At 36.3% G+C, this 11,668-nt stretch overlaps 2 protein-coding genes across 2 annotated transcripts; both read right to left on the reverse strand.

Moving 5' to 3' along the window:
- On the reverse strand, positions 1-1,329 carry FADA (fatty acid desaturase A). The gene has a single exon (XM_068638746.2). It carries the CDS (start codon positions 1,077-1,079, stop codon positions 147-149), a length of 933 nt encoding a protein of 310 aa, XP_068494847.2. The 5' UTR covers positions 1,080-1,329; the 3' UTR covers positions 1-146.
- Positions 1,330-9,113: 7,784 nt separating this feature from the next.
- On the reverse strand, positions 9,114-11,378 carry LOC137833416 (uncharacterized). Its single transcript, XM_068641768.2, has one exon. It carries the CDS (start codon positions 11,187-11,189, stop codon positions 9,411-9,413), a length of 1,779 nt encoding a protein of 592 aa, XP_068497869.2. The 5' UTR covers positions 11,190-11,378; the 3' UTR covers positions 9,114-9,410.
- Between the last annotated feature and the right edge of the window lie 290 nt (positions 11,379-11,668).

An 11,668-nucleotide genomic window follows, 5' to 3' on the forward strand; every position in this document is an offset into this window, starting at 1 on the left:
AACAGCATAAACATCCCATTGTTTCATATATATAACCTTTCAAACACTATAATTTGAATACAGAGTAAATTACATGAGCCAAAAGCTACACATTCACACATATGTGCAATAAAAGATTTAAAAATTAATGGGAAAGAGAATAAACATCACTGGGCTTGGATTTGAGAAGAAATCTCAATCTCCTCAATCCACTCAGGGGCAGGTTCAGTCCATGACCTAGGCCTAACCCCAGTTTTAAAATACAATACCATTTCCATGACTTCAAACACCTTGTGTTTGTCCAAAAACTCATTCCATACTCCACTCACTATACAGTAGTTGTTGTTATAGGGTGGCCGGTGGTGTGCAGCATGCTGTGACCGTGACACGAGCACACCGGCCTCTTGCAACGCCACCACGAGTGGCGGAAGCCGGCTCTTTGTGCCATGTGCCCATGCATGAAACTGTTGGCTAAACATGATGCAACCTGAACACACTCCAACAAATCCCTGAACAACTGGGTCATGACAAACTAGGACTATAGGAAGCACAGTGAAGGTCACTGCTCGTGCCAATGCATGCAAATTGTTAGCAAATTCACGTCTGGTAATAGTCCAAGGCCATTTGTGATGACCTTGGAAAGCTTCAATTTGAGCTCCAACAATCGGAGTTGAGCCATCACCATAATTGTCAATAGCCCAATGGTAAACCCCAGATCCTAGATCAGCTAAAATGTAACCAACCCAACTTGCTATAATGGGTTCAACCCACATGTTCAAATCCATTGCACCCTTTATAGACTCTCCCAAGGAAACGAGCAAAGTTGTACACCCAAATGTCACCCATGCTCTATGAGACCATGTTGATTGCAAACTAGTGTCATTGTTCATTGGACGATGGTTGTCAATGGTGGTAATGACCCTTGGTACTACCGGCACGAGTCCAGGCTCAATGACCAATGGCTTAACATTGGATTTGGGTGTAGAAGTGGTGTTAGTGGTGGTTGAACAATACACACGAAATGGGTGAAAGGGTGAGCTATTCTTGCAAACTTTATGGTGCAAGTTTGGTGTATACTTGTGTTGGGGTAAGGAATACATTGGAAGTGCTGAGAAATGAAGAAGAATCAAATTGTTAAGTGAGAAAGAGCAAGATATACAAAATTTGGAGTTACTGAACAGAGAGGTTGTGGGAAGAAATGGTGATTTTGTGGAAGTAGGAGAAGGCTAAATAATGTGGTGGGAAAGAAGGAAGCGTGGTGCCATTGAATTCTCAAGGAAAACATTAAATTTGTGTCACATATTTGACCATGGATTTCCCTCTACGTTTCTTGTGAGCCAAAAAGCTTGGTGGAGCAATTTCGAATACTTTGACTAAAATAATTGTTATTTTTTTTGGTGGCCCCTTATTTGAGTAGATGCTGTGGCTAGCACACAAGTGGAAATTTTAAGTGTGTGGAAAATCTACTTGTACACCTTTTTGTCCACTTAAAAACCTTTTTTTGGAGGCTAACGTAGAGATAAAGATAGACGTGAGGATGGGTTTCTTCTACAAATAAAAACTTGTAGAAGCATCTTCTTACAGATAAAGATGTTTCAATGACATTTTACATAATTATTTTTATAATAAAATAAAAGAAAAAAAATTAACTTAAGTTTTAATGAACGCGTAGAAATTCTCCTAAAAAAAAATTCATCTTTAAAAAAAAACTTATAGAGAGAAGTTATCTAAATAAATCTAAGTCTAATCCATACATTACAACATTTTTATTTATTTATTTTATATAACATTTGCTTTAGGTTCAACTTACACACAAATGAAAAGTTTGTTCGTTTATAGAATTCAATATTATAATATTTGCTAGAATTTACAATCTTTGTATGATTAATATAATTTTTTGTCGATTTATTCTCGCTCAATTTTGATTGTTTAGGATTCAAATAAAAAAAAATGATTCTATATTCATAAAATTGTTAAAAATGACTTTCAATCATAAATAAGTAAACATGATTTTTTTTTTCTTGTTAAATATGTGATTTCATTCTTAACATTTTCTTCCAAACATATATTTTTATTTATCATACAATTTAAGTTCCATATATATATATATAGATAAAAAGAATACAGTTTTAGTTATGTATAAATTTTTAAAATTTATTGTGAGGATCAAAACTAATAATTTTTTTTTTTGGCAAGCAAGTATAATTTTGTATTAAAATCATTTTTATAGACAAAGGTACATAGATAGAATGTAAAGTTTCTAAGTATGATCAACTAATTCTTATATGGTCTAAGCTATGGTATATGTGTATTACATCATAAGCTTGTTTCTACCCATGTAGCATTGATACGGATACAGACACGAAGATACGTATAATCTCTAAAATGTAGGACACAGGGACACGAATCTATATATTATATAATTTTGAATTATATAAATTGAAAATAAATATTTATGTGCAAAAGTATGTTTGAGATTCTTTTGGGAGCATGAAGATATTTTTTATGATTGGTTCAAAAAAATTTGTTCCTTATTTTATAATCATAATAAATTTGAGTTTTTAGAAAATTATTGTATTTATACTTTTTAAAATTGTGTTAGAACCGTGCTAGAATTTTAAAAAATCCAACAAATATTTTTTGAATTGAACACTTTACTGATAATGTCCTACGAGTGTCCTACGAATGTTGACACCGATACGTGTGTCCGACATGAATACGCCATTTAAGAGAAGTGTCTGAGCCTCATAGGTTTCTACTTAATTATCTAATTCCTTTTTACACAGCACTTAGGTACATAATTTACATAATTAGCATATTACATACCTCTTTAATCTGTTCTACTCAGTCTTGGAGTCACTATTGCCCCTATCTTTGTTCTTATTATTGAGCATTGTAATGTTGTTACAGTTGAAAATTGTTTTTGAGCATTATATTGATCTTGCCTTTGCTCTTTTTTCAGATTTTTCCTTTCGTCACTTTTCCCTCAATTCATATTTTGTCTTTGGATCAACTTGTTTCCTTGAAAATGTCTTGACCTGGTCTGAGAAATTCATGCTTTGCTTCACTCGTATAATTTTGTTAATGTCATGTTTTCTTCTGCGACAGGGAAGAATAATCCATATATACTCTCTTATTTTCTAAAGAGATAATTATATTCCTTTGTTTTTGTATTTTCCATATAATAGTCACTCACATACACCACTAGATTCTGTTTCTTTCCCTATTCAACATCAAAACTGCAAACTGCTTAAGATAAGGATTAGATAGGTTATGATGTGTAGTTGTATCTCCTATTTTTATTTAATAATTTTTTTCTAGTCTTAATTCTCCTAGTTTTTTAAATGATTTATAAATTTAGACTATCTAGTCTTTAATAAAACAATAAATTGTTATAACAAAATTATCATTAAAAAAAATAAAATAAAAACAATTAACATTACTAGAAAATCATTAAATAAAAACTAATTTTTTTTAAAAAATAATTAGTTATTATATTAAGTAAATTAGATATTATTTTATAGACTACAAAATTATTGGCATCTAAATTAATTTCTAAAAGCAAACTCTACAAAAAAATCCAAATTTTTAGGAATCACAACATACAACATGTATTAAGTCATAGTGGAAAGGGGAAAGTTGAGAGAGGCGGGACTATACATGCAAAAAATATAGTAGAGAAGTATCTTTTGAGCCTGTTGTTCACAGCTAGAAAAATAAATTTTCTAATATAAATGATAATGCTTAACATATTTGAAGAAATATATTTGGAATGTTAGTTGTTATTAACGTCTAATCGTAATGATAAGGAGCTTTTATATAAATATACAAGGAAACAAAAATTAGGAGACTCCTTAATAATTTTATGTGTGGAATCAGTATAAATTATTTTTATACGTATATCAATATCAATCAAATGATAGAATATTATTATGTTAATCAAAATACAAGTGCGACCCGTCAAATGGATGGAAGCTTTGTAAGTCGCGAGTTCAACTGTGTCCCTTTGGTCAGTTTTGGAGGAACAGGCTCACAACCTCGAGCTTTGTTGGACGTTAATGTTAGTCGTGAGTCCTATGTTCCTCTCAGCGAAGCATCGACAGTGCTGTCCAATATGGATCTAGGCTTATCGATTGAAAAACGATAACTTTGAAGCTGCTAGAATGTGGAGCATAGGAAAGGAACTCGGGTTCTCCTTTATTGGTGACGAGGAAATTGTTATTAGCAAGTTAAAATCTTTGGAAAACCGAGACAGTGGTAAGCAGAAACTTGTTGGGAAGGAGAGCAGTGTTTCAGATGATGAAGGTTGTTAGTATGAATATAAGAGGGATAGGAGGGGGTATTAAACGAAAATATATTAAAGATCTGATCAGCAAAGAACAGACAGATATGTTATGCTTACAGGAGACTAAATGCGACAAGGTTAGTAAGGAGTTGATTTTTCATTTGTGGGGATCTAATGATATTGGGTGGATTGAAGTTGGTGCTAGAAATAATGCAGGAGGGATCATAACTATGTGGAGAAGCAACCAATTCCAACTCGTCAATTTTTTCAGAGGTAACAATTTCTCTGCTGTAGAAGGGGTGTGGAAGGGTGGTGGAGGGGTTCAGGTTGTTATAGTTAACGTTTATAGTCCAAGCTTGTTGAGGGAAAAGAAGGTTCTTTGGGAAGACATCGGTGAGCTTAGACGACGCCAGAACAATAGGGTGTGGTGCGTGATTGGAGACTTTAATTCTGTTAGGTGACAGGAAGAGAGAATGAGTCTGTTCTCCACGTTTGATTACAACAGAGATATCAGAGGGTTTAATGACTTTATTGAAATTTCTGAGCTTGTGGATGTACCGATGGTAGGGAGAAAATTTACTTGGTACAAGCCAAATGGGTCAGTTAAAAGTAGAATTGACAGGGTCTTGGTGTCCAGGGAATGGCTAGATGTGTGGCCGGATTGTAAACAATTTGTTATAAGTAGAATTGTTTCTGATCATTGCGCTTTAGTGCTTAAGGTCTCAAAAGTGGATTGGGGTCCGAAACCGTTCAGAAGTTTGGATGCGTGGCAGAGTGACAAGAGGTTTAAAGATTTTGTCAGGAGCAAATGGCATAGTTACGAGGTACAAGGCGAAGGCATGTTTGTGTTTAAAGAAAAATTGAAAAAGCTGAAGGCTGATTTAAAAATATGGAATAGGGAGGTCTTTGGTTATGTGAACCTTGAAGGGGATAATTTGGTCAAGAAAGTTCAAGAGCTGGATGAAAGAGATGATGAAAGTGATCTAGACGAGCAGGGTAAGAAGGAGAGGCGGGTGCTGGCAGAATACAGTCGGTTCCTTTTTAAGCAAGAGGCTATTTTGAAGCAAAAAACTCGTCATCAGTGGTTGCAACATGGGGATCTCAATACAAGCTTTTTTCATTCGGTTGTTAAGTGGAGGAGGGCGAGAAATGGCTTAAATGGAGTTTTTGTGGATGGCCTGTGGTGTGATAATACAGAGGTGGTAAAGGATAAGGTTAGGAATTTTTTTAAATCTCGGTTTGATGAAGTTGAGGGGGTTCCTATAAGGTTGGATAATGTTGCTTTCAGTTCAGTTTCTGGGGAGGAAAATAGAATGTTGGTAGAAGATATTTCCGAAGAAGTTAAATTTGCAATATGGAGTTGTGAAAGCTCGAAGAGTCCCGGTCCTGACGGGTTTAACTTTGGTTTTTTAAAGTTTTGTTGGGAGATCTTTAGAGAGGATGTTTTGAAGGCAGTGAATGAGTTTGCAGATAGAGGAAGTTGGCCCAGGGGGTCAAACGCGTCTTTCATCTGTTTGGTTCCCAAGATGGACAATCCGCAGCAGTTAAGCGACTTCAGACCTATTTCTTTGGTAGGTTGTTTATACAAAATTGTCTCGAAGGTTTTGTCTCTCTGGTTGAAGAAAGTGATGAGTAAGTTGATTGATCCCAAGCAATCAGCTTTCTTGGAAGGAAGGGGCATATTGGATAGTGTCCTCGTGGCAAATGAGGTTTTAGAGGAGGTGAAGCGAAGGAAGAAGAGTTGTGTTTATTTTAAAGTTGGTTACGAGAAGGCCTATGACTCTGCAAGTTGGGAGTTCTTATTCTACATGCTTGGAAGGCTAGGCTTCTGCGAAAAATGGATAAGATGGATTAAATCTTGTTTGGTTTCTTCCTTTGTGTCGGTGCTTGTAAATGGGAGTCTTACCTCAGAATTCTGTCCAAAGAGGGGTCTTCGTCAAGGTGACCCTCTTGCGCCTTTCTTGTTTCTCATTGTGGCAGAAGGATTGGCAGGTGTTGTAAGGATAGTTGTAGAGAAGAATTTGGTGGAAAGTCTGGAGGTTGGGGCACAAAAGGTTAAGGTGAACATGCTTCAATATGCGGATGATACTCTGTTTTTATGTGAAGCGAATTTTAAATCGGTCTGCAATCTGAAGGTTATTCTGCACTGTTTTGAATTAGCCTCTGGTTTGAAGGTTAATTTCTCAAAAAGTAGAATTGGAGGGGTGGAGGTTGATCATACTATGATTTAGCAGTATGCTGCAATCCTTAATTGTGAAGTGATGAAAACTCCCTTCAAATATCTGGGGTTGCTCGTTGGGGGGAGTCACAAGCGAGTCTCGTTTTGGGATGGTGTATTAGAAAGAGTTAAGAGCAGGTTGGGTAGATGGAAAGGCAGATTTCTCTTGTTGGCAGGGAGAGTGTGTCTTATTAAGTCGGTGCTTTCTGCCATTCCGTTGTTTTATTTATCCGTGTACAAACTGCCTGTTGCTGTGTTAAAGGAGTTTGAAAAGGTACAGAGAAGGTTTTTGTGGGGATGGGGAGATGAAGGAAGGAAAGTAGCGTGGGTCTCGTGGAGAAAGGTGTGCGAGCCTAGAGAAGCTGGTGGTCTTGGAATTTTGAATTTAAGGTTTTTCAATGCAGCACTGCTGGGAAAGTGGATTTGGCGTCTGGAGACTGAGAAGGATGGTTTGTGGAAAGAAATTCTTGAATCTAAATACGGAGGCTGGAGAAATTTGCAAGAACAAAGGAGTAATGCTAAGGATTCCAGCTGGTGGAGAGAGACTTGAAGGGGATTTGGGAGATGGAGGATTGGGGTAAATCCTTTGAGAATTGTTGCGAGTGGAGAGTGGGAGACGGGAAGGATATTTTGTTTTGGAAAGATGTTTGGGTGGACAACGAAGATTTGAAAAGTAAATTCCCAAGATTGTTCTCTTTGTGTGGTAATAAAGAAGGTAGTTTACAGTCTTGTGGGGGTGGATTAATGATAGATGGGAGTGGAAGTTAATTTGGAGGAGAGGTCTGTTTGATCGGGAAAATGCCAGGAAGTCCAGCTGTTACAAGAAGTGCATGGAAAGACCTCTATCTTGAATTCTGCACATAGTCGAGTTTGGAAGGCTGGTAAGGATAGTGGTTTCTCGGTAAAATCTGCCTATGATCTTTTAAGAGGCCCTGTTGAGGGAAAAAGTGTGTTTGTCCTCCTCTGGAAGATTACTGCTTTGCCCTCAGCGCAGATTATCGCTTGGAGGGTGTTGATTAATTCGATTGCCACAAAAGCTAACTTGGAGAGGCGTGGGGTTTTGGTGGATACCAATCTATGTAGTTTTTGCAGGATGGCTGTGGAGTCGACAAAACACATGTTTCTTGATTGCAGGATTGCTTGGTTAGTCTGGAATCAGTGCTATACATGGTTAGGGATTGCGTCGGTTGACCATGTTGTCCCAACAACTCACTTCTTGCATTTTATTTTGCTAAATGCTCCTGTCCAAGTTAATGTAGTTTGAAATTGTGTTTGGATAGCTGTAGTTAGTGAATTATGGAAGCACAGGAATAAACATATTTTCCAAGGAGGGGTGATCGATCCTTCGGAAGTGTTCACTTTGACACAATTAAAGGTTTGGTCTTGGGTAACTTCTAAAACTGTTTCTGCTAGTTTTACTTACTCTCTAAGTGGTGCATTGATCCTAAGGCTTGTATGTTTTCAATAAATTGAGCTTTTATAAGAGTTACTCCTTCAGTTAGGTTTTGAGTTTGTATGTTTTAGATTTGAATTTGTACAGGTTAGTTTTGAATTGGTACGAGTTAGTCTTGAAAGTGAACGGGCTGTACGGGTTTTTAGTGGTAGATTTATTTGTCTCTCTATTTGTTGGTTTGAGAGACCAGAGAAATTGTCTCATATTTTTTAGGTATGTATAAGGTTGAACCACCCCTTAAGTGGTTCCTGTTATTTAATCTTTTTGCTGATAAAGAAAAAAAAAAGAGTAAGAGAGGTGACCCGAAACCCAATTTTCTCAATTGAATCAACTAACTCTTTACTTTGTTTTTATTTACATTTCATGCAAGCTATTGACAATATCAAATCAAATTAAATTATTGTACGGATTTTAAACAACTATTCCTTATGAATTCCATATCCGTCCTAAGGAAAAATTATTACTTCTACCTCGATATACTCGTCATAAAAGAGTCATCAATCGACTTGGTTGACACATAATGACGTTTCTGATCCGCATTTCTGATCCGCATAATAGCGTTTCTATGTGTCATGCCCGCTTGACCCATACAATTTTCGTCACTCTCGCTTGTTGATGCACTTTGTTTCAACGCTTTTCTCATCGACTTCTGGGCTGATGCAAATCCAACATTTTGTCGTCAATTTTCATTAATTTGGATTATTTTTGACCGAGAAAAGCACGGTTTCTATTGTAGTGAAAAGTTTCGTATAAAAAGCATCTTAAGAAAATAAAAGCAAAAACTCCAAATCCCCTTCCACGAAAAATAAAATATATTAATTGGATAAAAAAAATTCTTTAATTTAAACCTTATATATAAATTAAGTGATGATGCTACCAATAAATATTACACATTTTGCTATTTCTCAACCTAGTAGACTAAATTAAAAAATTAATCCAATAATCATATTGAATATATGTTTTGTTCGACTGAAATCAGTATAAACTAGATGCATGGGTGTCGATAGGTTGATACCATTAAAAAGAAATATACACTCATTTCACAGCTCAATATTTTATTTTAATCATACTTTTTTATATTTTAATATAGATTATAAATATATATTATTATATTATTAAAATAAGTTGTAAGTGGAAGTGTTCTGTTTTATATGGTGTGAAATTAATATTTTCCAAACCAGATAGCATATTATTGATCGAATGAAGAAACATTACAATCATTTGGGAAATAGAAGACTAAAGGGAGACACTAATAGGTCAATAGACAAAGGTTTATTTTACATGAAACACTTTAGGAACATTTACCTTATATAAAACACTCATAGTTTAAACATTTAACAAGTAAAACAACGTTAACTCAAGAATCTTAACCATCATCACCTTTGATAGAAGGAATACAAACAATTACATAAGTAGCATGGTATAATTGAAATAACACAAATGAATTGTTTCATGGCATGGAGTTACTTTCACCCTCACTCTTCAAGTCTCCATTCCGGAAAAGACTGGTTCAGGACCATTGTTCTTTCTACATACCTCAGTGAAGGAAACAACTTGTGCAATTTTCGCTCCTCAATTTGAAGGTGCTTTAGGTACTTGAGACGCAAAATCTCCACATGCCACTTATGGCATATCTCACCATGATCCAAACTTTTGAGTTTTCCTCCCTTTATATATAGCTTCTTCATAGCTCCCGGTACCCTACTAGGCTTCAACCACTCTGGAATTCCTGATCCAGGAAAACCTTCAAGGTCCAACTTCTCCAAACTTGATGGGAAAAGGACCTGAATATCACTGTATTTTTCTCCAGACACACCCCATGATATTTTCAGACAGTTAACTGCTGTCAACTCCTTAAGGCTTTCAAATTCCATGTCTTGTATCACAGCCTCACTTCCAATATGTACACTGAATCTCTTTAGTTTCTTCAGATTTGCAAGATCTGATATTCTGCATGGTGACTTGCTAGAACTGCCTATTACAAACCCTTTGAGTACTTGGAGCTGAGTGAGCTTCTCAATCCCCCTTGGCATGCTGTCCAGCAAGTAACATTCAGATACATCCAAATGTGTGAGACTTTTCATTGATGCAATGTTTTTTGGAAGTGCTTCCAAACTGTGGCAAGCTTTGAGATCAAGGATTTCTAAGTTCTCAAGTTGTTCAATGGAGGGTGGCAACTCGGGTATTCTTGATATCCCGCGCAGACTAAGATACTTCAATTGCTTATGATCCCTCAACTCCTTCAGGAATTCTTCACTCCCCACTTCAATGTGATGTGAAGGTGAATCTTGCCAACGACCAAGTTGAAGTACTTCTAAACTCTTCATTTTAACCAACCATTCAGAATCAAAACTCAGATAGCTTGCCCCAACATTGAAAATACTTTTCCAATGGTTAGGTTTTAAATGATCATCACCTAGTACAACTTTACGTTTCTCAAGTACTAACCAAGCTCGTTGATTGGAGAATATTTGGAAAGACGATCCAAGATGTGGTAACGTTTTTCTTGAATCTAACGTCACCAACTCACCACGGATGCGAGGATTGATTTTGAAACTTTTCACAATGGGATTCAAGCCATTACCATGAGCTACAATCATTCGACAATTCAGAAGCTCATCAACCACTCCCTCCCCTACTTCCTCTGCTGTTTTCTCTCCTGCACTTTTCACAAAACCCTCTCCAATCCACCAGTAAATTGTGTGTCTTTTATTTATAACAGCATCTTCAGGGAAAACTAGGAGAGAAAGCAAGCAGGGTTGTAGATGTCCTTCGAGTTTTTCATAGCTGACCTCAATGTTATGACTCAAGTTTTCCTCATGCAACTCATCCTTGTGTTGGCTTGAAGAGGGAGCTGAGTGCAACTTTCTAGTCTTGTGATCCTGAGATGCTGTTACTTTTGATGAGACAGATGTTTGTATTTCTCCTTGACTGGCCCAACCCTTTGGCAGCAACTTTTCAGTTGAGTCCTTGATTCTTCGGAAAATGGTGTCGATGTCACTCTCAAACTTCTCTTTGTCTATGTTATCCTCATCTATGCTGCGAAGATGGCGATCTAGGAGCGTTAATGTGTCAAGGAGTTCGTCTCCATTGCTCTTCACTGCCATGAACAAATCCTTTATTTGGTCTAGTTGGGAAGTCAACTTTTCCAACTTTTCATCAGATGATTTGTCCAGTGTCTTGGTGGTCCTGGTCATCCTCAGACGCCTCAGCACAAGAGGAATTGCTTTCTTAGGGTTTGTTCGAATAGACATTTTTGACCAATGAAAGTGTTGCAAGATTTTGTAGCTTCAAATTGATGTTTTGGGTGAAAAAATGACTGCGGCAGCTAGAAATCCATTTGACACCAAACAAGACAAAGAGACAGAAGAGAGAAATGAGACACTGAAAAGTGATTAATGAAGTGTTTGTAATAAACGAGTTTTAATAACGTGTTGGAAGTGAATGAGTATTGTTGTATATAGAAAGAAAGAAAGAAAAAAGTACTCATGCCAGGTTTGATTAACTATATGAGATTAACATAAACTTTGTATAGTTTGCAAGGAAGGAATCAATCAACAAGATCTTCACGTCATTCTCTCTAGCGTTCAATTATTTGATGTATTCTGCATATGCTTCCAACCAAAGTTAGGTCATATGCGTAAATTCTCTTAATTTAAATTTAATAGTAAGAAATTGATACCTTCAATTTAATAAGGGTTAAATATATGTTTTTTTTAATGTGAAATTGATT

This window comes from Phaseolus vulgaris, chromosome 6, assembly GCF_051622355.1.
Source record: "Phaseolus vulgaris cultivar YP4 chromosome 6, ASM5162235v1, whole genome shotgun sequence".
NCBI lineage: Eukaryota > Viridiplantae > Streptophyta > Magnoliopsida > Fabales > Fabaceae > Phaseolus > Phaseolus vulgaris.

Coding starts and splice junctions, on each gene's coding strand:
- FADA (XM_068638746.2), bottom strand. CDS start 1,079: ATGTATTCCTTACCCCAACACAAGTATACACCAAACTTGCACCATAAA.
- LOC137833416 (XM_068641768.2), bottom strand. CDS start 11,189: ATGTCTATTCGAACAAACCCTAAGAAAGCAATTCCTCTTGTGCTGAGG.